At 38.5% G+C, this 26,139-nt stretch overlaps 2 protein-coding genes and 1 pseudogene across 4 annotated transcripts in view; 2 read left to right on the top strand and 1 right to left on the bottom strand.

Moving 5' to 3' along the window:
- Nucleotides 1-14,181, top strand: part of BDP1 (BDP1 general transcription factor IIIB subunit) — a gene marked incomplete at both ends in the record, with an annotated part of 75,124 nt that extends 60,943 nt beyond the window's left edge. The window contains 9 exons of the mRNA XM_084232943.1: nt 62-212; nt 428-605; nt 3,361-3,424; nt 3,759-3,945; nt 4,977-5,181; nt 10,004-10,040; nt 10,821-11,085; nt 12,672-12,933; nt 14,047-14,181. Coding sequence (XP_084089069.1) covers nt 62-212; nt 428-605; nt 3,361-3,424; nt 3,759-3,945; nt 4,977-5,181; nt 10,004-10,040; nt 10,821-11,085; nt 12,672-12,933; nt 14,047-14,181 — 1,484 coding nt within the window. The remainder of the gene's footprint in view (nt 1-61; nt 213-427; nt 606-3,360; nt 3,425-3,758; nt 3,946-4,976; nt 5,182-10,003; nt 10,041-10,820; nt 11,086-12,671; nt 12,934-14,046) is intronic.
- Nucleotides 6,041-6,864, bottom strand: LOC311171200 (ATP synthase subunit d, mitochondrial-like; annotated as a pseudogene). The gene is made up of 2 exons: nt 6,396-6,864; nt 6,041-6,147 (listed from the first exon to the last, which is right to left on the bottom strand). The product of its transcript is annotated as an ATP synthase subunit d, mitochondrial-like (transcript).
- A 5,258-nt stretch (nt 14,182-19,439) lies between the features above and the next one.
- MCCC2 (methylcrotonyl-CoA carboxylase subunit 2) overlaps nt 19,440-26,139 on the top strand; it is a gene marked incomplete at both ends in the record, with an annotated part of 51,390 nt that continues 44,690 nt past the window's right edge. For both annotated transcript variants that reach the window (XM_084233818.1, XM_084233817.1), the window contains 2 exons: nt 19,440-19,568; nt 25,660-25,726. In XM_084233818.1, the coding sequence (XP_084089944.1) occupies nt 19,440-19,568; nt 25,660-25,726 (196 nt within the window). The remainder of the gene's footprint in view (nt 19,569-25,659; nt 25,727-26,139) is intronic.

Genomic DNA, 26,139 nt, shown 5'->3' with positions numbered 1-26,139 from the left:
CTCATATGGAGATTTTAGTTTTACCATTTTTGGACTATATCTTGAATTTTTTTTTTTTAAGAAACTGAGAAAAATGCTTCCAACGCAACAGAATTAGAAGATAAAAATATTGGATCAGTTATAACATTAGAGAGCAAGGAGCAGAGAGAACTGGCCTGTGTACATGGTATTGAAGAGACCAGTATTTCACAAGGAGCAAGCCTAACTGAAAGGTAAAGAGGAAAAACTGGCTGGGATTTGGTTTATATTCTATTTCAATTATAATTATAATTTGCATCTATAAGAATTTAATTGAAAAGGGAATTCTTTTATATTAAAAATATTTTAATAGTTTGAGAACCATTAAAACTAGATTATCCTTGACATTCCTGCCTCTTAATTTCAAATACATAGTAAGACTCTTAGGACATACTAATTTCTCTTTCAGACATGAAGATCAAGAAGGCTCTCAAGTTCATATATTGTCAGTTGCTCCAGTTGTATCCTCTGATCCCACAAGGGCCCATACACTTGCTATGGTTAATGGTCTTGCTGAGAGCACTATTGAAGAGCACCTTGGAAGGGACTCTAGTGGAGACAGTGTGCTTACACTTCATGTGCCAGAGGTAAAAGAAAGCAAAATATTAGCTGGGTGTTTATTCCCTATTAAAAAAAATAACAATAAAAACTAAGGTATAATTTACATGCAATAAATTTCACCCTTCCTGGTGTGCAGTTCTGTAGGTTCTGACAAGCTACCACCTTATGTGAAACCCAACAACTTTCTCAATTCTACCTCTAAAGTAGAGCTCAAATCTGTTCACTCCCTACTATTTCTACCGCCATACCCAGGTAAACCACCCAAAGCGCTCATCTGTAATATTGACATAGTCACCCAACTGGTCTCCCATTTTGTCTCTTGCCAACACTCCAAGCATCCTTCATTTAGCATAGCATAGAGCTTTTTAAATAAAGTATCTGATAACAGTACATCCTTGCTTAGAATCCTCAGTGGTTTCCTAATTGCTGTCTTACAAAGGAATCTTTAGTGACCAGTTATGTTAATAGTGACAACGAACAAAATAGTGGCAGATAACATTTACAAGTACTTTTTAAAGCAAATATTGTCGGGCCTCCCTGGTGGCGCAGCGGTTGAGCGCTGGGTTGCGAAGCTGCCCGCGGCCTCTGCAGCGCCGGTTCGATCACCGGCTGCTCCCCGGCCACCGAAGGCGGGTCCCACATGGCGCGCAGACCTCTCCTGCCGCCCGCTGCTCCCCTCAGCAGTGTACTTCGGTCCTTCTGCCTGCTCTGCTCCTTGCTCTGGCTCTGGTGAATCCTCTCACCCTCCTGCGCTTCTGACTGTGCCCAGTGCTTGTATAAATAAATAAATAATAAATAAATTTTAAGTTTAAAAAAAAACATAAAGCAGATATTGTCGTACATGTATCATCTCATTTAATCCTCATGAGATTCTGTGAGGTAGATGGTCTTTTTCTCCCTGGTGTGTGACCTGAAAAATTGCATGGCTAAGCCCTCACAGAAGCACGTGCCCTGGAGAGCAGCTGTAGTCACAAGCAGATATTGACTTCTCCAACGTGTTTGTGATCAACAACCTCCCCCTGTTTCCCAGTGCCTGTATGGCTTATGTGTCTCCTAATAAAAGCCCCTTGGGACTTGCAGAAACACTGCTTGTGACTCTGCAGCTGCTCTAGGGCATGCACTCTTTTCATTTTGAGACCAGCCAGTCTTGCCCTATCACTCTATGCATAGAATTTTTATATCCCCTTTACTTGAATTCATTGTTAGTATTTTGCCTCATTTGCTTTTTCTTTCTGTGTCTTGTTCTCCATCTCTAGATACTTTTAAAAACATGCTCTTTCAAAGAGAAATGACAGTGCTATTGTCACACTCAATATATTAGCTAACATTGATTTAATAATATATAATATATAGTTCAAATCAAGGCACTTGCATTGCATTTAGATGTTACTTTCTGCATCTCTTTTGATCTAGAGTAGTTCTCTTGTACTTTTTCCCTCCTTTGTGAACATATTTTGAAAGAATATAGGCTAGTCAGCAGTCTGAATTTTTAAATTACTTCCTCATTTTTAGATTCAGGTTAAAATTTGGGAGCAGAATTAGTATATAGGCAGTGTTCTCTTCTTCCTTGTGCATCATATCTGGAGACACATAATGTCAGTTTGTCCCATTATTGGTGATGCTTGTTAATCACTGGGCTAGAATGCTACTTGCAAAGATTCTCCATTATAAGGAAATCTTTTCTACCTTGTATTAGTAAGTAAGTAATGTGGTTAAAATAAGCTAGCAACCTTTACCCTATAGTTTATTATGTATTGATGATTCTTGCTTCAATGAATTGTAGACATTTTTCACTGCAAAATTAAAGTTTTAAGATTTTATACAACACAACAAAACAAAAACAAACGGACGGTTATAAAGCAGAGACATCCTGCAGGGGAGGAGGAAGGAGAGGGATCAGAGGGAAGGAGGGAGGAGTACAGGGGACGGAGGTGATGGTGCACGGGTGCATTGGTGAAGGAAACTCTATGGGGACTACACCTGGGGTGGGGGAGAGCAAACATTGTTTAAAAATGAACAATGAGGGCCTCCCCTGGTGGCGCAGGGGTTGAGCACTGGGCTGAGAAGCTGCCCTCAGCCTCGGCAGTGCTGATTCGATCCCCAGCCGTTGGCGAGGGTCCCATATGGCACTGCAGATCTCTCCTGCCACGCCTGCAGCTCCTCTCAGCAGTGTATTTCTTCATCAGTCTGCCTGTTCTGTTCCCCGCTCTGGCTCTGGTGAATTCTCTCACCCTCCCGTGCTTCTGATTGTACCCAGTGCTTGTATAAATAAATAAATCTTAAAAAAAAAAAAAGTTTCTCACTCTTTAAAAAGAGCAATGATGTGAAAAATATGTAAATAAAAAAGTTTTAAGATTTTAAGCATTAGGGAATTGCATTTTTAAAGAAAACAATATTTGTAGTTTGTGTCAGACATTGAAGGGATCCATTCTGGAGACAAGGAGACCAGTTTGCCTCTGTTCAGATGTTCCCTACAATGGTTGCTGTATAAAAATAGAAAGGTGAAGGGTTTGGATTTCCCATTCTTGTTACCTCAAAAATCACTTAATAAATTAGACATAATTTAGTAATTTGGTCAGAATTATTTTATGTATGTATGTTTATTTAAATGAATAGAAAGTTTATTGGTATAACTGAAAGTTCCAAAGCAGTTGGAAAATTGTATATATTAATATAAGGTATTGAGTTTTGAAGCTGTTTACTATATCAGAGTGTCAGGAATCCTTTTTAAAAGTATTGATTTGATCAACCTCACTCCTTCATTTTAATTTTTTGTGGCAGTGTACCCCAACTAGTATTCCAGAAGTCCAACAAGAGAATGTAGTCGGTTCTCAAGACCTGACAGGTATGATGATGTGCTTCATTTAAGTGTAACAGAACCTAATAATATGGATTTATCCCCCGATGACTGTGGAAAAACTAAACAGTTTGTTACGGTCTTTAAAAAAAAAAAAAATTGAAGTATTTTATGTATCAGCCTCATTATTCAGAATTATAAGTCTTCTGCATAGTGAATCATCTTTATCCTTTATGAAATTACTATTTTTGGAGGTTGTAATTTAGTTTCTTATTCTTGGTGATAAGATGTCATGAAACAGTTTAGAAATGAAAGATATTAATGATTTTCTGTTGTTCGTTGGTTCAGTAGTATTTCATTACTAACTTTTAAACTTTGATAGTGAATCTGGTTGCTGATGTACATGAAGAGGGGGAAGATGATCACACATTCATTTTAACTCTGGTGGAAATCCCAACCAGTGCAGTAGAAGAATTTACTGATACCACTACACAGTTAATGCCAAACTCTTTGCTGCCAGCGCCCATATTGGTCAAATCAGTGAATACAGAAGAAAGGAGTGACATGAGGTAATGAATGAGCTAGACTTATTTCTTAGAAGAAAAATGACTTATGAATTGAACAGTATTGATTAAACAAGGCATTTACCGACATTGTAATTGTCCTGAGGCTGTCATTTAGTAATTATCTGGTAAATTAGAGAAGAAATCATTGATTTTTATACATGATAAAGATGCCATTTAAATGTATGAATGATACTTTCATTGAAACTTGTTTGGTAATTTAACTATTTTGAAAGTGAAAAAATTTTGCAACCTGGGGCCTCCCTGGTGGTGCAAGGGGTTGAGTCTCAGCAATGAAGCAGTCTGCAGCCACTGCAGCATGAGTTTGATCCCTGGCCAGGGAACTACCCACTTGGAGCAGCAGACCTCTCCTGTCTCGCCGCTGCTCCCCTCAGCAGTGTATTTCAGTAGATCTGCCTGTTTTACTCCCCACTCTGTGTCTGGTGGGTCCTGTCACCCCCCACACCTCTGGCCTGTACCCCAGTTCTTACATGCATGCATAAATAAATCTTTTTAAAAAAAAATCAGCAAGTCTGGTTTATAAAATGGCATCTTTTAAACTTTTGTAAATATTTATGTATTTTCACAATTCTGAAATAATTATACATTCATAGAAAGTTGCAAAAATAATATATAGCAAGGGAACAGTTCTATATATTTTTAATATTTAATTATTTACTAAAGAATTGTTAAGTTGTATTTTAATGGTCATTGGTTAAAATGCCTAATTGTCTATCAAGTAGCATTAGAAATCTAAGCTTTTTATATTTGGAAGAGACATTTTAGATTAAAAACAACTTTACAGATAAAACACTGTGTAATATGGAATTTATGTTGCATGTCTAAGGATAAATGGAGCTCAAAATTAATATTATTTATGGCCATGGCTATATACCTATTAGTACTTTGAAGTTTTTTGACAGTTTTCATTGGAATGGTCAGCCTTTAACCTCATTAAGTAATGTAATTGAGGAACTTTAACCTCATTAAGTAACTTCTTTTGCTGTATCAGGTATGTATTTGTGTTTATTATGCAGTATGAGTTTTCCAGTGACTGTAGCTGGTCAGGATGCCATGTGTTTATCTAACTCTGGAAGAGATGATTCTGAAAAGCCGCCTACAGATTTGGATCTTATGTCTAGGAAGAGATTTCGTTGTAGGCTCAATGAGAGCGAAAATGTTCCTCCTGCCAAAAAAAGTTCATTCACTTCAAGAGACAATTGTCAGAAATATACTTCTGAGGTAAGATAGAATCATTAAGCAAGTAAGATGGTTGTATTACAACGGATCTTTTTCTACTTTTTCATTTAGATGTTTTACATAAAGATAATTCTAATACTTTCACCATGAATAATTAGGTAAAATCAGTTTTGAATTATCACTTTCTACCTGTTTTTTTTTTTTTTTTTTTTTATAGAGGCATGGTTTATTTATTTGTTTGCTGGTTTGTTTGTTTTGTTTATACATGCACTGGGTACAGTCAGAAGTGCGGGAGGGTGAGAGAATTCACCAGAGCCAGAGCGGGGAGCAGAGCAGGCAGAAGGACCGAAGTACACTGCTGAGGGGAGCAGCGGGCGGCAGGAGAGGTCTGCCTGTCGTGCGGGACCCTCCTCTGGTGTCCGGGGAGCAGCCGGGGATCGAACCGGCACTGCAGAGGCCGCGGGCAGCTTCGCAACCCAGCGCTCAACCACTGCGCCACCGGGGAGGCCCCTAAATTGACTCTTGATCTGACTGACTCTTGACTAAATTGCTGTGGGTCAAGATGCTTTACCTTTCTGAATAAATTGCTGTTTTGCAAAATGGCAGTAAAAATATCATCACCACCACTGTCATTCTTAAAGCTTCCCATTGCTTGAGGAATAAAACCAAAATCTCTAAGGCCTTCTATTATCTGACCCAGTTTAGTCTTTCAACTCTTCTATTAGTCGCTGACTCTCTTTTTAGCCTTATTGCCCATCTTTTGGTTTCTTGAATGCATGTACTCATTCATGTAGTCATTCATGTCCCAGGATTTTCATCAGCTGTCTCATTTTTCCCCCCATGATGTAATTATTTTTAATAGTCAGAATTAGGAAAACCAGAGTTTCTCCTGAACTCAAGTTTATAAATTCTCAATGGGCTTGTAAGGCCAGTAGGGATACTACTTCTTGTTTCATTTGGTTTCTGGGAAGACTTCATTCAAGACCTTAGTGGTCATCTGATCAAATGGAATTTTTTTTTAAGATTTATTTATTTATGTATACAAGAACTGGGGTACAGGCCAGAGGCATAGGGGTGGGAGGATCCACCAGAGACAGAGTGGGGAACTGGCAGATTGACTGAAATACACTGCTGAGGGGAGCAGCGGGCAAGTCAGGAGAGGCCTGCTGTGCCATGTGGGTTGCTCCCTGGCCAGGGATCGAACTTGCGCTGCAGTGGTTGCGGATTGCTTCATAGGCTGCATCTGAACCCCTTGCGCCACCAGGGAGGCCCTCTAATGGAATTCTGTATCTTCTCCAGCTCTCTCTGGTACTCCTCAATCCTGGCCTTTGAGAGGTTCAAAAACAGCATAACTTTTTACATCTTTTTCTTCATGGTCCACCAGGGTGGCATAGTTATCCTCTGGAACAGGAAATTTCACACTGACCATGTAGTAAGCCCAGTCAATAGCAGGTAGATTCTCAGGGAGAGTAGCTAACCTAGAGGTAAGGGTCTCATTCCACGACAGCAATGACCTTTTGGTTTTGGGGGATGTTGTCCCCAAAAGCTAACCAGTCAGTAGGTTTTAGAGCAAGTTTTTGCCCAGCCATCTTGAGATCCTTCACTGACCCCAACTGTCTCTTTATGAAATATTCCCTTGCAAAATACATGAACTTCTTTATCTCAGTCGTTACCTCAAACAAGCCTGTGTACAGGATGACAATACTGTGCAGATCTGATCCCCAATCCCTATTGTCAGTTTCCTGGTCCTCTCTTCTTTTTGTTTCTGGTTACTAATCATGATGTACTGTATTATGTAACTACATTATGGAAAGTTGGAGTGTACATTCTCACAGGGAAAGTTAAAGATCAACAGTGCTTAGATGATAGTCAACAGAGGCAGTGTAGTCTTTATATTTGGTAGGTGAAAATGGTATCCCATAGTAGTTTTAATTTTTCTTATTATGAGTAAGGTTAAACATCTTTTCATATGCTTAAGAGCCATTTTCTGTGAAATGACTTTATTCTTTACCCATTTTTCTTGGTTTGTCAATCTTTTCCTTATAGATTTGGCGGAACTCTGTTATATTATCTAGGAGTTGCGGATGTTTTTTCCCAATTTGCTATTTGTATTTTGACTCTACTTTTTGTGGTTTTATCATGTAAACTTTCTTTGGTTAACTTTTTAATATGACAAATTTCAAACATTTAAAAAGGTAGACATGTTAATATAATGTATCCCTGTGTGTACCAGTCACCCAGTTTCAGTAGTTTCATCTTATTATTTATTAATTTATTTTTTAAAGATTGATTTATTTATGCATACAAGAACTTGTGCTGTAGAGGCTGCGGATAGCTTCATAGGGCAGTGCTTAACCTCTTGCACCACCATGTAAGCCCTGTATCATTTTAGAAGTTAATGATGGGTCCTCCCTGGTGGCTCATATCACCAGTCATTGCAGCAAGCTGGCCAGGGAGCTAACCCACGTGGTACAGCAGACCTCTCCTGTCTTGCCTGCTGCTCCCCTCAGCAGTGTATTTCAGTAGATCTGCCTGTGCTGCTCCCCGCTCTGTCTCTGGTGAATCCTCTCACACCCCCACCCTTTTCCCTGTACCTCTGGCTTAGACCCTAGTTCTTGTATGCATAAATAAATAATAATAAATCTTTTAAAAAAATAAAAAATAATGATGTACATTGTTATGTCTTAACATGTAAGAAAAACATTATGACTGTTGGTCTTATTTGTGATCTTTTCTAAATTATATTTTTTGTGTTTTAAAATGAAAAATTGCTTTTAGAACTTGAAATTACAATTGTAGAATCGAAAATCTACATATGCTGTAGAGAGATAAACATTTTTATCTTTCTGTAATCAAACTTACCAATTTTTTTAATGAATTTTGGTGATTATTTTATACGTGAAAAATTATTCCTTGAGGGGGCCCTCCCTGGTGGTGCAAGGGGTTAAGCACAGCACTGTAAAGCAATCTGCTCTTGTGTGCATAAATAAATTTTTTAAAAAAATTATTCCTTGAGATTTAGTGTAAGTCCTTTTAGTTAATATTAACTATTTTTTAGATTTTATTTTGGTGTCAGAATTAAAGTCAACATAATTATACCCAGATGCCTGCCGAGTTATCGCAATACCTTTTATACAATTTATAAATCATCTTTTCTCCACTGATCTAAAATTCCACTTTTATCAGATACTAAATTCCCATATTTATTTGGTCATATTTCTGAAGTACTCTTTTTTTTTAAGGTTTATTTTATTTATGCATATAAGAACTGGGGTCTAGGCCAGAGATATGGGGGGAGTGTGAGAGGATTCACCAGAGACAGATTGGGGAGCAGAACAGGCAGATCTGCTGAACTATACTGAGGGGAGCAGCGAGTGAGACAGGAGACGTCTGCTGCACCATGTGGGTCACCTTCTTGGCTAGGGATCAACCTCATGCCATACTGTTGGAGGGATAGCTTGATAGCACTGAGACTAACCCCTGCACCATCAGAGAGGCCCCCTGAACTTACTCTTTTTTAATGTTAATTCACCTATTTGTTCTGGAGCCAGTATCACATTGTTTTAATTGTGTAGCTTCTTTTTTTTTTATTTTTATTTTTTTAACATTTATTTATTTATTTATACAAGCACTGGGTACAGTCAGAAGCGTGGGAGGGTGAGAGAATTCACTAGAGCCAGAGCAGGGAACAGAACAGGCAGACTGACGGAATACACTGCTGAGGGGAGCAGCGGGTGGCAGGAGAGGTCTGCATGCCATGTGGAACCCTCGCTGGTGGCCGGAGATCTAACTAGCACTGCAGAGGCCGCAGGCAGATTCGCAGCCCAGCACTCAACCGCTGCGCCACCAGGGGAGGCCCTGTTGTAGCTTCTTTATACTTAAACAAGATAGTTTCTTCTTCTTCCCTCACCCCATACAACTTTGTTATTTTTTCATGGTTTTCTAGTGGCTTATGTGTTCTAAAATTTATATTAATTTTAGAATTAGCTTGTTTTGCTTTAAAAAAAAATCCTGGTGGTATTTGTAATTGGGATAATATTAACAGATAAAAGTAGGGGAAATTGACCTCATAATTAAGATGTTGGATCTTCCCTGTATAAAAAGAGTGTCTTTTCATTTAATTGCATCGTTTGTGTCTCAATGGCTTTTCTTCATATAAATCTATTAATTTCTTTCTAGGTTACCTTTAAGACTATTATCTTTTGTATCTAGAGAACTTACTGATTTTCTCTCATTGTATGCAGTAGTTTTTTCGATTGATTCTCTTGAGTTTTTTGAGTGAGTAATCGTATCACCTGCAAATATCTTAATTCTCTTCTTTTCATATCTTTAATTTGTTCATCTTTTCTCATTAAATCAATAGTATAATTCCAAAACAATGTCAGTAATAGTCCTCATAGTGAACATCTTTTTCTTACTCCTAATCAATGAGAATGCTTCCAGTATTAATTAATGGGATGCTGGTTTTGGCTTGTAATTGTTATATTTTTGGGTGTCACAGAGATGACTAAGTTTTTTCAAGAATTCACATTGTTGGATACTTTTCTCAAAAACAGATTATCATGATTTTTCTCCTCAATCTGTTGAATTAGATTAATAGCTTTCATAATATTGCATTCTTAAGCTACTTGATCATGATGTACTACTGAATTATGCTTCTAATATTTTATTTCATATATTTGCAGTGATGTGAGACTGGTTAGTTGGTATCAATATTATACTATATTTATAGAAAATTTTGGATGCTTTCCATCTTCTGTATTCTGAAACAATTTAAATAACAGCGATATCTTTTGCATGTTAAAGAAAGACTTATTTACTTGGTAAATGAATTTGTAATTTTGTGTAAATTTTCTTAAAACAGGTGTGTTCAAAGGAATTAAATGTTTTTGAGAAAACAGGTGAGTGAAATAAAGTTTAATGTGATTGTATTTTGCTAAGTTTCCTTAATTTTTGATATACTTTTTTTTTAAAGATTTATTTATTTATGCATATAAGAACTGGGGTACAGGCCAGAGATGTGGGGGATGAGAGGATTCAACAGAGACAGAGTGGGGAACAGAACAGGCAGACCAACTGAAATACACTGCTGAGGGGAGAGTGGGCTAGACAGGAAGGTCTGCTGTGCCATGTGGGTTGCTCCCTGGCCAGCCGGGAATTGAACTTGTACTGCAGAGGCTTCAGATTACTTCACAGTGCAGTGCTTAACCCCTTGCACCACCAGGGAGGCCCTATGCTTTTATTTTTAGGTTTCCTCTCCTCCTATAATTAATAGAAAATTTTATAGTTATCATATATTCTGTAAAAGCGCAATAACTGTATTTTAAAAGTTAGAAAGTTAGATATACAAGTGTTTTTATAGGTCTTTCCCTTAGTCCTGAGATTAAAAAATGAGTGCTCTTTTATTCTGCTAGTTCAAGAAATATTTATTAAACAAATGGCTTTCAAAATTAAAATATATTGATAAGACTATTTTGTACTGAATGCAGAAAGTGTTGCCATACCTTTTAACCAATTGTAATCTTAGTAGTACAGGTAACTGGTAATTTATAGTATATCTTATTAGGGTAGATTTATGGTAGACTATCATTTTTTTTTTTCAAATACTTCAAATACTGCAATTCAATTGGAAGTCTTAATTTCAATATGTGGGCTGATCATCTGTCTTCTTATTTTTGAAGGGGAGTCTTATAAAGAGCAAGATACTTTCCCTGTCACAGGAAGCATACATATAACTCCAGAACCTCAGAAAGAGCAACTTGAACCTTCAGCTTTTCAGAGCATAGGATCGACATCAGTTGATAAAATAATAGATACACGTGTAGAAAATAATACACCTCAGTTACCTCAAGATGAGATAATTGTTTCTGATAAGAATGAAAGAACTTGTTCTGCTGCTGAACAAATGGATAGCCGAACATCATCATCAAAAACCCCACTATCCAGGTATCATAAAAAAATCTTTAATAAACAATTCTCTCTTTCCCTCAGTGGATAAATATAACCTAATGAGAACAGAGGTACCATATATAAAGACTAAGTCCAATAATGAGGTGTACATTTCTCCGTAAAGGGAAGTAGTTTCATCAAAGGAAATACAGTAATGTCAAACATTTTGGGTTGTTTCACATAAAAATATACGTTCCATATAACAAGAGCTTAACTTTAATTTTAACTTCTTGGACAGAACATTTTTTTTAAGTACTTTTATTTTATTGAACAGATTTTGTTGTTTTCTTCTTTTATTCCCCACCATCATCCCTTGTACCCCTTTGTTCTTTTCCTTCTCCCCTACCTCTGCACCTTAGACGCCTCAGAATGTTTGTTAATGTCCACTAGTATTTCATAGTGTTTTTACCTTGTTGAATTGTGTGCTGTGTAAATGTTCTGTTTGTTTTCATCATTCTGACTTATTACTTTGTGCACTTAATTCTCTCAAATTCCCTACATTTTGTTGAAAATGGCTGTATTTCAGCCTTTCTTATTGCAGTAAAATACTCTTAGAACATTTTTAGAACTTAGTATTTTACATTTTCTTGTCCAGATTGTCCATCATGATTACTTTGATCATTATTCTACCATACGGTAGCTGCCACTACAATTATAGATGACCTGAGAGATAGGAAGTTGTTTTATGTGTGCATTTCCCTTGTGGTGTGCCAGATAGTTCATAAATGTGGAATTTAAACTTATGGCTAGTGTCTCTCAACATTATTTTCCTCATACTCTAGACGCAAGCCTTCAGGGTTATGGAAAATTATAAAGAACATTAACATGATTTTGGTGACTTGAAAAAGAAGGACATGTACTGGCTTCTACTAGGGGCAGAGGGGAGGATAGGATATGTGTAGCTTGAGAAGGTATATTTAATCTTTTTTTCCTTTATTATGTAACTATAGAAAGCAGTATCTTTTCTGGTATTAGAGATGTGTTGAAAATAGAGTGAGAATTTGGGTGAAAACTGGCTAAGAATCAGTGGTCTAGGACAAGAGTCAGCGTATTTTTTTGGTTAAAGGACATGCAGTATGTATGTTAGGCTTTGTAGGCCACATAGTCTCTGTTGAAACTATTAGGTTTTGCAACTATAGTGCAAAAGCAACCATAGACAATTTGTAAACAGATGAGCTTGGTTGTGTTCCAATAAAACTTATTTATAGAATCAGGTGGTGGGCTAGATTTGGCTAAGGACCGTAATCTGCTGATCTCTGCTGTAGAATCTTGCTACTCAAAGTGTGCTGCTCAAGGTGTCCATAGCAGTATGGACATACAGAACTCAGGCCTTACCACACAGAATCTTAATAAGATCTCCCAGTGATTTGTATGTACTTTTATGCTGGAGAAGTACTGCTCCAGAGTAAACTTAGACTTTTGTCACAAATATATGTAATGGTTTAGTGGTATCACTACTTAGTAGATGTGCTGACACCACTAAGGTTGTATTATATATGCCATTTTAGTATTAGTGGAAAGAAGTTGGGATTAAGTTGTGTCTTCCTGGACATTCCTGAGTATCTTTAAATTTCATTTTCTAGACCTGGCCGAAGACCATTGGGATTTTTGTCTTTGATATGTTCAAAGAATACTTTGGAGTCTAATGAACCTACTCAGGTTCATATTAAGAAGCGCCTAAAACCTCTTATACCTGTATCAAGACAGAATTTGAAAAGATCTAATCCACTAAATGAAAGCCAGAAAAAACCTCAAGATTCCTCTGATATGCTCCCATCTCCAAGTGTTGTTACTAATACTCAGTCTGAGTCTGAGTCTGAGAATATTACCAGTTCAACCACTCAGGTATGTGATCATTATTTTATTGTTTGTAAACATTGGATCTGATATTAAATTCAACTAGGAAAACATGACAATTGTTATTTTCATTTGGATGTTAGAAATTAGTGAAGAGTGACTTCCATCTATGAAATAGGAAGTAATAGAATCTTTGAATTAGCTGTAAATGAGCACTTCATTGCCATTCCTTTAATGTAGAGACCCCTCTGACCTGTGGAAACGAAGTAAAGCAGTGCTTTTATTTTCTTTGCTTTAGAAGAAATGTCCACCCTCAAGTATTCAAGGAAAGGTTAAATTAAAATTTGGGGTTTTTTTTTTTGTGTGTGTGTGTGTGTGTGTGTTTTTTTTTTTTAAGATTTATTTATTTATACATACAAGAGCTGGGATACAGGCCAGAGATGCGGGGGCTGAGAGGAGTCACCAGAGACAGAGTGGGGAACAGAACAGGCAGACTGACTGAAATACACTACTGAGGGGAGCAGTGGGCAAGATGAGAGGTCTGCTGTGCCATGTGGGTAGCTCCCTGGCCGGGGATTGAACTCATGCTGCAGTGGCTGCAAATAGCTTCACAGGTTGTGTCCCAACCCCTTACTCCACCAAGGAGGCCCATCTGTTTTCTTGATATGTCTGCTCTTGTGTTGATAGCATGCTATTTTAAATTTTTAATAGATTTATAAGTATGCTAATTTTTTCCAACTCTTTTTAATAGTGGTTTCCTTTTGTGTACTCTTGTGTTTTATTAGTCTACTCTTATACTGGCTATTAAAATGTTTTTATTACAGATTTAATAGTGTTGTGTTTTTCTGTACTACTAAAATTTTAACAGACCATGTACACACTATAATTGACCCAATCATGTTTAACATGTTGATTTAAATTTTTTTATTATAAGCAATGCTACAAAGATTATTTTACACATAAAATGCTGAACTGTGTTTAGGATTATTTCCTTAATCTAATAGCACAGAAATAAAATTAACAGTTTAGAAAAGAGTATAAATATATTATAGCTCTTAATGTTTATTGCCATGTTGCTTTTCAAACAGTTTTCAATTTAGACTACTGCTATCAATTTATAAATGTTGCATTGAGTACTTATTTTTACTACCTAATTTTTAGGTTTCTTCTGACCACCATCCATTACTGAATGAAGAATGTAAAAGTGACCAAAACCGGGCTTCCAGGGAGGAGCCAACCACAATCTCTGAATATTTCTTTAATGATATCTTTATTGAAGTGGATGAAACAGAATAAAAGCTCCTTTTTTCTTTTTTTAAGTCTGAAAATTTCAGTCAAGTATATCGAAAAGCAGTATTTGGAGAATGTATCATTCGCTGTTTTTCTTTAGGTTGATTTTGAATATTTAATGAACTTACTTTGAAGCTTTTATAATCAATGGAAAACGTTGAGGTTTCTTTCATTCTCATAGATTCAGCGTTTGGAAACATCAAGCAATTAAGACTACTTTCTCAGAAATAACCACTCTTGTTTACATTTTCACTCTTCCTGTGCTGAGCACAGATGGACATTTTGGAATGTCGTGTATAAATGTCTCTGTCTAATCATAGTGCTGAAGTATTTGGAGGTGGATTGTGTTTAACATTTAATTGAAAGTTCTTTTGTAAGAAATTTTTCTGTTTGGGTTTTGTTTTTGTTTCGTTTTTTTTGATGGTGAAGGCCTTTTCAGTTGCCTCTAAATATATGTAAGCAAATTGTGAAACTTCACTTTAGTATGGTAAATGTTAAAAGCTTTTCTATTATCAACTATTTGCTGACTGAAAAAATACGTATTTTTCTATTTCATGTACATGTAATATTAGTCCTAATTGAAGAACAGGTATTTAAACTTATTATTTATAAAGATAAAACATCAAAAAGTTTATTTATTTTTAAATTTTTAATTTAAAAGGATAGTCAGTTTTAGTTATTTTCACCCCTCAGATTGTGGGTAAGGAAGGCATTAATAAATTTGCTTGTCTCCTTTCCCTATTTAATTTTAAAGATATTTAAAGTGACATAACTGTTTGGATAGTGTATATGTTTTGAAAATTTCTTTCTCATAGTTTAATTCATTGACTTTGTACTGTGAATTTTTTTGCTTTTCTTATTTCTTGGATAATCTCAGGATTTGTTTGGGGGGGGGGAATCCTAACTTCATTATGAGGCAAATTTCCAGAAAAAAGGCAATCTCCTTTACCTATAAACACACATTCCTATTTTAAAAACCAATTTCTTGATAGTTCCTCCCCCTCCAACCCCTATTAAGCTCTGCTTGGGGAACAGTTAGGTCTTTAAGCACAGAACATAATTCTGATGTTAAAAATAAAGTAAAATAATGTTAAGACTTTATTAATAAAGTCAGTGATTATCATCATTATGAATTTAAGGATTGTTTTTAATTTTGAGATTTATATATGTAATTTCTTTTATCCATCCAAGCAAATCTTTGGTGTTTCTATAATTAAACTTCTTAAAGAGCAGATTTATTGTTTTATTTGAAAAACTTCCTGGGTTGAGAATATATATTAGACCAGGAATCAGAACCATTTTCTACAAAATATTTTTGAGTTTGTGGGCCAGGTGGTTTCTGTGTCAACTTCTCACCTCTTTCATTTCAATGTGAAATCAGCCACAGCCAATACTTTTAAAATGATAGACATGATTGGGTGGACTTTCAGTTTGACCCCCAAATTAAACAGTACTTTTCCTGCCTTAAGGTGCTGATATTCTTATCAAGAGATATTTATCATTGAATTTACATGTTATGCCTGATAATCAAAATGGTGTTGATCACATTATGAAACTGCCAGTATTTTGATTGGGAAGATATTTTGATGTCTAGATAATTGTTTTGTATATTGAATAAATGGTGGCCAGCTTTTCAAGCTCATTAATAAAATAGGATATGGGTCAGCAAGTACAATAGTGATCTTAATTTATTAAAAATTGATATTAGAGCATTTCTTATTCATTGCCTTACAGTGAAGTTTATATTTTAAAAGTCATAAAGGAGCATCTGTAAGTGAATGGAAATCCTCTTGGATATTCATTTATTTCATGATTAATATGTCACAAAATCATGGTAGCAAATCACATTGCTATTTTATTCCTTGCTTTTGTAAACTAAAAAAAATCATTCTGACAGTATTTCTTTCTCTTAATGTTAGTTGGGGTGTTAGATTGCCAAATCAAATCATTATTTTATCATCTCTGTAATATTTATTTTTTTAACTTTACTAACATATGTCTCATGTTTATCTGTAATGAATTAATTTTGTGGAAGATGTAACTTCTTACTGTATAAAGAATAATTTTATCTTTGTGCATTCATTGTACTAGAGAAGCAAGCCAGCCAGGTAAATTATCCTACTGTTATATTCTTAAAATCTAGGAAAAAGAGAAACTTACTCAGTGTATTTCCCTTACAAGGTGGTAAGATTTACTCATCTAAAGAATTCATGTAAATTCATGTAAAGATGTTGTGAAGAATTTGTATTTTATAATTCTTAAGGAGCTATGATTAAAGGTCTTTATTTTTTCTTGAACTTTCTCCTGAACACTTATTTCTTAATAAGTGGCTAGTGTGATGGTTTAAAAGCCTAATTGCTGTTAATGATCATTGTTTACCACCATTTTATTTGAAATAGATGTGACCATGTATATACTATCTTGCTTAAAGAAGTCAGACAAAAAGCAGTATCTGTCATTTGTAAATTTTCTTGTTCTAAAGAAAGCAGTTATGTTCTATAAATATAGATTACGTAAATAAAGGTTATTTTATACTACTTCTCTTGTGTTCTTTTCAGATGACTAAATATATTATTTCATTAACTAAAAGTAGTCAGTTTTACCACTACATTTTACACTTAGTTTCTTCCATCCCTAGAAATAGAGTATATCTGGACAAATTAATCATTTTTCTTACATGCATGCAGTTAATGTATTTTCTTGATATTACAGAATAAAGGATAGACTTTCCCTCCACACCTAGCACATGTGAAGAATCACTTTTATTTATTTACTGCTTATGTAATGAATTTATAATTATATGAATCCAATCTCTTTTACTTTTTTTCTTGCCACTTTATCTGTACAGAGACAAGTGGAAAAAGTTATTCCTGGATATATTACATACCTGTACAGACTTCTGAAGTCAATAGTGGGAAAGTCCTTTTTTTTAAAGATTTACTTTAAAATATTTTATTTATTTATTTATGCATACTAGAACTGGGATGTAAGCCACAGGCGCGGTGGGTGAGATGATTTACCAGAGACAGTGAGGAGCAGAACAGATGGATCCATTGAGATTCACTGCTGAGGGGAGCAGTGGGTGATACAGGAGTGGTCTGTTGAACTGCATGGGTTAGCTCTCTGGTTAGGGATGGAACTCATGCCACAGGGGCTGGCTATAGCTTGATAGCTCCCAGACTTTAAGCCCTGGCCTACAGTAGGCCCAACTTGGTAAACTCTTAATTGGTAATAAAATTTAGCTGAGAAAAGTGTTTGTGTAAATTTTCCTAAAGATACATAGTCTAGCCATTTCTCCAGATAGACCAAATTTTTGTCTTGAAATTTGTCAAACCATCAAAGCCATTAATGGGTTGCATTGTTTTGTTAGCTTCTTTTTAGACATTATATGAAAAAGCACAAAAGCCAAAAGAAATTACTTTTACTATAATGTAGACTTTAATATATCATCCAATATCCTTCTGAGAACAATATCCTTACAAGACTATTTAGGAGATATTTTCTTTGACCTTAGTGCCTGGGGTAATTGGGCTGCTGTTCAACTGGCTTGATTTTTTTTTTTTTTTTAATATGGGCTTTGTGAATCCTTGTGTTGTTTTCTCTTGTAATGTAAAGCTAAATTTAGGGCCAACCATAGTAAGGTGAAAGACTTAATATGCATAGAAGTTCTGTGTACTAAACTCACTCTGACTTTTTTAACTCACGTTTTCCCCTGCTTAGATTTTTAAAAACCTGTCCTTTTTCAAAATCAGGAACTACCATTTAATATGCTAGGCACTGTGCTAACATCTCTAAGTATTACACACGGCATAAGTCAATTTGCTAGGAAAGTTCAAGCAAGCCTTTGGTATTTCGTATTTCTTGATTCTATTCTTATTAGAAATGTTAGACCTTGTCATTGATTTTGTCATGGTACATAACAATTTTAGCTTTCTTACAGCTCTCTCTGCTTACCTCCCACTTACTGTCAGTATGTTAATCACAATTCAGGGCTAGTCCGTATTCGGTATTCATCCAGATTCAGCATTATATTCACTGTTGTTCCACAAAATGTACTATTTATTTTTTTTAAAGATTTTATTTTTGCGTAGAAGAAATGGGGTGTAGGCCAGAGGTGTGTGTGTGGGGGGGGGAGGGGGCGTTGAAAGAATTCACCAGAGACAAGAGTGGGGAGCAGAACATGTAGATTTATTGAAATACACCGGTAAGGGGAACAGCGGGCAAGACAAGAGAGGTCTGCTCTCCCAATGTGGGTTAGCTCCCTGACCAGGGATCAAACTCAGGCCTTCCTAATGTTAGCACTGAGCCTTAACCCCTAGGCCAGCAGGGAGGCCGGCCCACATAATGCACTATTATAACTGTTCTTTTCTGGTAAAACTTTCCTTGGGAGTTAATTTTTTCACTTTCAGCTTTGTTTTTTTAAGCCTGTGTGATTTTCCACACCCTCCAGCAATTCTACAAAATGCCTCCGCTTAAAATTGACAATCTGCCATTAAACGCATTCTTTCCCGCCCTGGACATCTCCCTGGAGACTGTGGTCCTGCTTTAGGGGAAAAAAGGCCTGTGGGGCCGGCCCTCTTGTTGACACACTTGCAGACCCTGACACTCTGCCCAATACCACCCTTCATATAAGCCTGCACCCTTTTCCAACCCCTTTCAACCATTTCTTAAATATATATGTATCTCCTCTAAGGGGTTATTTCCTTTATTACTACCTTTATTAAAATGAGATAACATTAGGATTCCCCACCCCCATCAAGGAGTTTTATTTCTTGTGGCAGCTTAGTGCTTGCTCAGTTTCCAGCTCGCATAGAAGAATACGTTTGTGAAGTCCCAGGATACTCTCTTCGCAGAGAAAGAAGAAGAAAATACACTAAAAATGAACTGATACGGATTATAACGAATAGCAACCGCAGCCGCAGCCGCCAGCTCGGGCCCTCAGGCGGCGGGGCGGGCGGTCCCCAGGGTCGGGCTGTCCCGGGCCCGGGCGCTCCTGCGCTCGCGGCGGGACGGAGTCTCGCGGGGCTGCGCCTCCGCCCCTTATTGGCTGCTCCGGGAGGGCGTGGGGCCCGGCGAGGCCAATCGCGGGTGGCGCGCACGGGCCGGCGCAGGGCGGGCCTGGCAGTTTGGGAGGATCAGGCAGGGTTTGGTTGCGAGGACGGCGGCGAGGCTGCAGCCCGAGGCGGGGCCCCAGAGAGGAAAAGCTGGCGTGGGCCCGCGCGAGCAGCTCTCTAGCTCTTCTCCCTTGTCCTGTGCCCACTGCCATGTGGACCGCCCTGAGGCTGGCCCTGCGGCCGTGCACCCGCGCCGCTGCTCCCGGACCGCGCTGCTATCACGGGGACGCGGTGGCCACCCTGGGCACCCAGCCGGACGCGGCATCTGCCGTCTATCAGGTAGGCTGGGTTGGCGGCCGGGCTGGAGCGCTCGACCCGAGTCCGATTCCTCCTTATCCTGTCCCCCCGCTGCCAGAAGGAGGGGTCGAGGCGCTGGCTGGACTCGGAAGCTGATGGTTGTTCAGATTTTCTCGGGATGATTTTGGGACACACTAGTGTGAGAAGTTTGAAAAGAAAGCAAGTCCAAAGCAAAACATTTTACTTTACTTATAGCACTGGTGCTGTACGTCGAAGCTTTGAAATCAGTGGTTCTCAAAACCTGGCTTAACAAATTGTCACCTGGGGAACTTGTTGAGTGTACGACTGCTTTGAGCCCACCCCTGATCCCTGACCTTCTGAGTCTCTGGAGTGGGGTCCTCGTATTTGCATTGTTAATAACGACCTCAGTGGGCTTGATGGCAGCCGGCTTTGGGAGCCATTGGCCTAACACAGCTAAGTCTGGGTTGTGCTTACCAGGCTAGATAAATAATTGCTTATATTAATAGAAAATGATATCCCACAGTACCTTTGAATGGACTTTCTTGGAATTGGGAGGTTTCACAAGGTCAAGCAAAGAAACAACTTGGAGCTTGTGAAATATCAGAACTGGAAAATTCAGTGTGTCCCATGGTTGCTAAGCTTACTCAGAGAACACTTAAATTGTGCAAATAACTGTAGGGCAGTTGAAGGTATTCTTGCCTTTGGGTAAACAAGACAACAGAATGAAAATCAATATACTGAGACAGAATGTTTTTCCATTTCTTGGGGTCAGGAGAGAATGTGTAATTCAGAAACATTAAGTGGTGAACTGTGGTCTAGGGTATTTCATAGGTATGTGTAGAAATGGAGCTCATAAATTTTTGTGAGGAAGATGGATGAGAAAGCAGATAACCATAGTGAAGTGTGATAAGTAATGTCTAGAACTTGAAAAGGTAGTTTAGAGAAAATTGCAAATAGGAAGTAATGAGTGATTTGGATTTGATGGTGGGGTAAGAATAATCAGGTTAAATGAAGCAAGACTGCACAAACCAAGGCAGTTAATAAGAACATAGGTATTGTGAGTTATGAAAGTGTATGGTGGGTGTGAGGGCATGTAAGTCATAGCCAGAGGTGGAATTCATGATTGATTGATTATGGGGCCTTACATGTGGAAGCCCTGTTAAGATTTCATTTTATAGGCTGTCTTCTAAGATTGTTATTTAAGTAGAGTAGTGGCATGATCCTATGGACTTGGTAGAATCTTCATTGCCACTGCGGTGGAAAGATGGATTGTTTAGGGAAGAGGTTAGAGTTAGGTGACACTGGAAACATCTGGAAATGATGGATGTTAGTGTTTATAGAATTAGGAGGAGGAAGAGGAGGGATACCTGGGAAACTAAGATTATAGAGTTAATCGATAAGATAACTGAATTTATAACTTGGACAGGGCATTTAAGCGGATAGTGGGCTGCCATCAAGCCCACTGGGGTTGTTATCAACAATGCAAATATGAGGACCACTTTAATTAAGTGGATACCATTAATTAAAAGGGGGGATTTAGGACCTCCCTGGTAGCACAGGGGTTAAAGTCTCAGCTCTATCAAGTTATCACCAGCAACTGCGACATGAGTTCAATCCCTGGTCAGGGAGCTGACCCACATGGTGCAGCAGACCTCTCCTATCACCCACTGCTCCCCTCAGCGGTGTATTTCAGTAGATCTGCCTGTTCTGCTCCCACTCTGTTTCTGGTGAATCTTCTCACCCCCCCACCCCGTACCTCTGGCCTATACCCCAGTTCTTTTGTGCAAAAATTAATAAAATAAATCTTTAAAAAAAAAAAATAAAAAAGGGGTTATAGGGCCTCCCTGGTGGTGCAGAGGTTGAGCGCTGGGTTGCGAAGCTGCCTGCAGCCTCTGCAGTGCCGGTTCGATCCCCGGCTGCTCCCCGGCCACCAGAGGAGGGTCCCACATGGTGCCCGCTGCTCCCCTTAGCAGTGTACTTCGGTCCTTCTGCCTGCTCTGCTCCCCGCTCTGGCTCTGGTGAATTATCTCACCCTCCCGCGCTTCTGACTGTACCCAGTGTGTGAATAAATAAATAAATAAATAAATAAATAAATCTTAAAAAAAAAAATTTAAAAAAAGGGGCGGGGGGGTTATAGGAAAGGACCCAGGCATGAAGTTGGCAGATGAGAGATACATTTGGTTATGGCTTTTGCATTGAATTGCATTTTTCTGGGTTGTTCTTTGAAATAAAAATCTGAATATACTAATTTTTTGCTTATATTACCTGTTGACTTTGGGATAGTTATGACTTTTCACTGCAGGGCTGGTGTATACCACAGATGATAATAGTATGGAGAGAGAGTGGGTGTGTCTCCTTAGTTTCTTTGGGGTTAAAATATTTCACTGCCTCCTTATCTCCTGGGCCCTCAGGCTACAAGCAGTAGACTCTGATGCAAACGAATCTATGAAAGCGGAAGAAAAGAGAGCCTCCCTGGTGGTGCAGGCAGTTGAGCGCCATGCTGTGAAGCTGTCAGCAGCCTCTGCAGCACTGTTTTGGTCTTGGTGAGTGGGCCAGCCGGCAGGCCAGGGTCCCACATGGCGCGGCAGACCTCTCCTGTCTCGCCCGCTGCTCCCCTCAGCAGTGTATTTCACTAGTCTGCCTGTTCTGTTCCCCACTCTGTCTCTGGTGAGTCCTCTCACCCTCCCATGTGTCTGGCCTGTACCCCCGTTCTTGTACAAATAAATAAATAAATCTTAAAAAGTGGGGGAGGGAAGAAAAGGTAAAACCCTGCTTTGGATGGGAGATTGCACCTACAGACTCTATTTTTTGGGCCCCTGTAGATTGTCCATTTTTTCTCTTCTCAGTTTTCCTGGTCTCTTGAGTTAGAACAGTAATCTGTACTGCCTGCTTTCACTTCTCTTACCAACATATGCTTCAGAAACACTTGGCAGTGGCAGTTTCCCTTGTTTCTTAACTGGGAAACTGGCTTAGGTAAGGTAAAGATCGCTTATACAATTAGCTTTAGCTTTGGTTGATGTTGTTCTAAATTGGGTAATGTCTTTGGCTGCAGTGACTCTACTTTTGTGTTTGGGTAAATCTCTGCATGTGTATGAACTGTTTTCTCATCAGCTCTGAATGTTGGAGTGGTTTGCACAGTTGGCAGAAGACCCAGGAGATAGAATGTGGATGGGGGAAAGGAGCTCAGGAAAAATTTGATGAGGTGGGGGAGAAACAAAAAACGAATGGCATACCAGAATCCCATTAACTTGTAGATTTACAGGCAAGCAAGAACTTGCTAATGGACATTGTGGGGATGCTTTTAACACCATGGGAAAAATTTGTGGGACGTTTAAAGACAAAAAAAATATTTGGGGATATTTTAAGATAATTCTAAAATTATATTTTAGAAAAGATTTAAGAAACAGGGCCTCCCTGGTGGCGCAAGTGTTAGGGGGAAATGATGTCCTGAACTAATCCCATACAGGTTGTGGAGACCCCACCCCCACTCCAGACTAAAGCCATCAAGACATTGGGAAAGACAACACTAATGATAAAGGACTGATCACAAAAATCTGCAAAGAGCTGATGAGACTCAGCAACAACAAAGAAAATCCAGTCAAAAAATGGGCAGAAGAGCTAAAAAGAAACTTCTCTGAAGAGGAAATGCAAATGGCCAACAGACATATGAAAAAATGTTCAACATCACTTGTCATCAGGGAAATGCAAATCAAAACTACCATGAGATACCATCTCACACCAGTGAGAATGGCACATATTAAAAAAACTAGCAACAACAAATGTTGGCGAGGGTGTGGAGAAAAAGGAACTCTTCTGCACTGTTGGTGGGAGTGCAAACTGGTCCAACCACTATGGAGAGCTGTGTGGAGATTTCTGGACCTACTAAACATAGAGCTTCCATATGATCCAGCAATTCCACTCCTAGGTATTTACCCAAAGGACACAGAAACATCAATTCCAAAGAGCACCTGCACCCCTATGTTTATAGCAGCACTGTTTACAATAGCTAAGCTAAGCTTTGGAAACAACCCAAATGCCCAAAAATAGATGACTGGATCAAGAAGATGTGGTACATATATACCATGGAATATTACTCAGCATTCAAAAAAGATAAACACATGCAATTTGCAGCAACATGGATGGCGCTGGAAGGGATCATGCTCAGCGAAATAAGCCAAAAAGAAAAAGAAAAATACCGGATGGTCTCACTCATAGCAGGAATCTAGAAAACTTAAATAAGGGACCAGGAAAATGAATATAAGAAAGTGAAAATCAAAATCAACAAAAAACTATGAACCAGAGACACTTTTTGGGGGGTAGGGGGTGGGAGGGGAAGGATTGGGGTCAGAATGGGGCATTTGCAATTGTATGGGGGAATATAAAAATAAAATTTATTATTTAAAAAAAAAAAAAGACATTGGGAAAGACAAATCCCATCACCACCAAGGGAGGGTGGCTGGGACCTGAGGGTGGAGTTGGGCAGCCAGGTTGGGTATAAAAACCAAACACGTGGGCCTTGGGGGGCTCGCTATCGCTCGCCTCCTGGCTTCACGGCTACTGGCTTGCGGCCAGCTCTCAGAGCGCCATTTTGGGATTCCTGATCGGCGGCGGATGGGTGGAATGAGTTGAGGTCTTTCTCCCGTTAATTTCTTTTCTTTTTTAAAAGATTTATTTATTTATTTATTTATTTATTTATTTATTTATGATTGTTTGTTTTTTATAGAGGCATGTTTTATTTATTTATTTGTTTGTTTGTTTGTTTCTTTGTTTATACATGCACTGGGTACAGTCAGAAGCGCGGGAGGGTGCGAGAATTCACCAGAGCCAGAGCGGGGAGCAGAGCAGGCAGAAGGACCGAAGTACACTGCTGAGGGGAGCAGCGGGCGGCAGGAGAGGTCTGCGCGCCATGTGGGACCCTCCTCAGGTGGCCGGGGAGCAGCCGGGGATCGAACCGGCGCCGCAAAGGTCGCCGGCAGCTTCGCAACCCAGCGTTCAACCGCTGCGCCACCGGGGAGGCCCTATTTATTTATTTTTGCATGGAAAACTAGGGTGTAGGCCAGAGGTAGGGGGGAGAAGATTCACCAGAGACAGAGTGGGGAGCAGAATAGGCAGATCAACTGAAATACACTGCTGAGGGGAGCAGTGGGCAAGACAGGAGAGGTCTACTGTGCCTTGTGGGTTAGCTCCCTGGCTGGGGATTGAACTCTTGCTGCAGTGGCTGGTGATAGCTTGATAGCACTTAGACTTTAACCCCTGTGCCACCAGGGAGGTCCTCTCCCATGAATTTCTTCAGAAACAATTTCTGCAGATGTCAGACTTTGAAATAAGCAAAAATAAAAGCTAATACCATAATACATAAGGAAATTTGTTCAATTTTTATCTTAACAATATTAACAAACAATGATCAAAATTGGCAAAATTTACATACAGACAACTGAAATGTTTCACATACGTTTTAGGACACTAATGTATTTACCAAAGTTAAACATTTTTTTTCTGAGAGACAATGCTTCCCTTTGAGTTCCAATTTACCAGGTAAATAGCTAGAACAGGAATAATATTACAAGCTCCTGATCAGTAGAATTGCTAAGCAAGCCTGTGAGCATTCACACAGAAAAATCATAGAAGAAAGTGCCCACTGTGAGGTGCACTTTCTGTAAATAGCTCCCACTCTGGATCTGGCAGGGCTGGTCAGTCAAGTATGCCTGATTGGCATGCACTGTCTCAATGGTTTCCAAACAGTTAATGTGTTAAGTTTCCATCCTCCAGTCCTACTTTGCGTGGAAGCAGTATAGCTGGATTTAAGGAATTAGTGACTTGTTTCAGGTTAGAATTGTCTAACAGAACTGCTTGGTATTTCCTCACTCACTCAGCAGTCAACCAAAGTCCACCCTTCTGCTCTACCAGTGTTAAACCTGAGGTGGCACGTGCACAGTGATGGGCTGACCTGATGTAAATTCTTTTGCCTTGTGTGGAAGGTCACATGCGGCTCAGTGTGGAGACCATGTAGTGTTGGCACGTAATGATGTTCTCCTTAACCCTTATTTTGATAAAAACAAAAAGATAATCTCTTTCTAATATTATGCTCCATCTTTTTCTTTATTTGTTTTAGGAAAACTATGAACAGATGAAAGCACTAGTAAATCAACTCCATGAGCGAACACAGACTATAAAACTAGGTAAACGTGTTTATTTTACAGTTTACGTTTTTTAGTTAAGATGTCCCTTTATGGAAACGATTGGTTTTAGGAAAAACTAGCAGCACTAAGCTTTTGACTCTTCAAGATGGTGCATTGCTGGTATGTAGATTTTTTTTAATTTCTTGACCAGTTTTCCCTCTACATGTAGCATTGCCACTATTGGGGGGTCCGGGAGGGAAAGAAAATAATTCAAATTCATCAATTTTTAACTACTGTTTCTAAGGTTTTATTTCATCCACATCATCACACTGAAATGACTGTTCCATCTAAAGCAACTAAAACATTTTCATTTGATTAGTCATATTCATACAATGTACTCAATTTTGCATTATTATATATTTTTCTGCTGTGTTATATAACTTGGAAATAGTTTCGATATGGTTTATTGTTAT

The sequence above is a fragment of the Talpa europaea genome (assembly GCF_964194135.1).
Source record: "Talpa europaea genome assembly, chromosome: 5".
Taxonomy (NCBI): Eukaryota; Metazoa; Chordata; class Mammalia; order Eulipotyphla; family Talpidae; genus Talpa; species Talpa europaea.
Note: the sequence above shows the minus strand (reverse complement) of the source record. Positions and strands in the feature narration are given on the sequence as shown.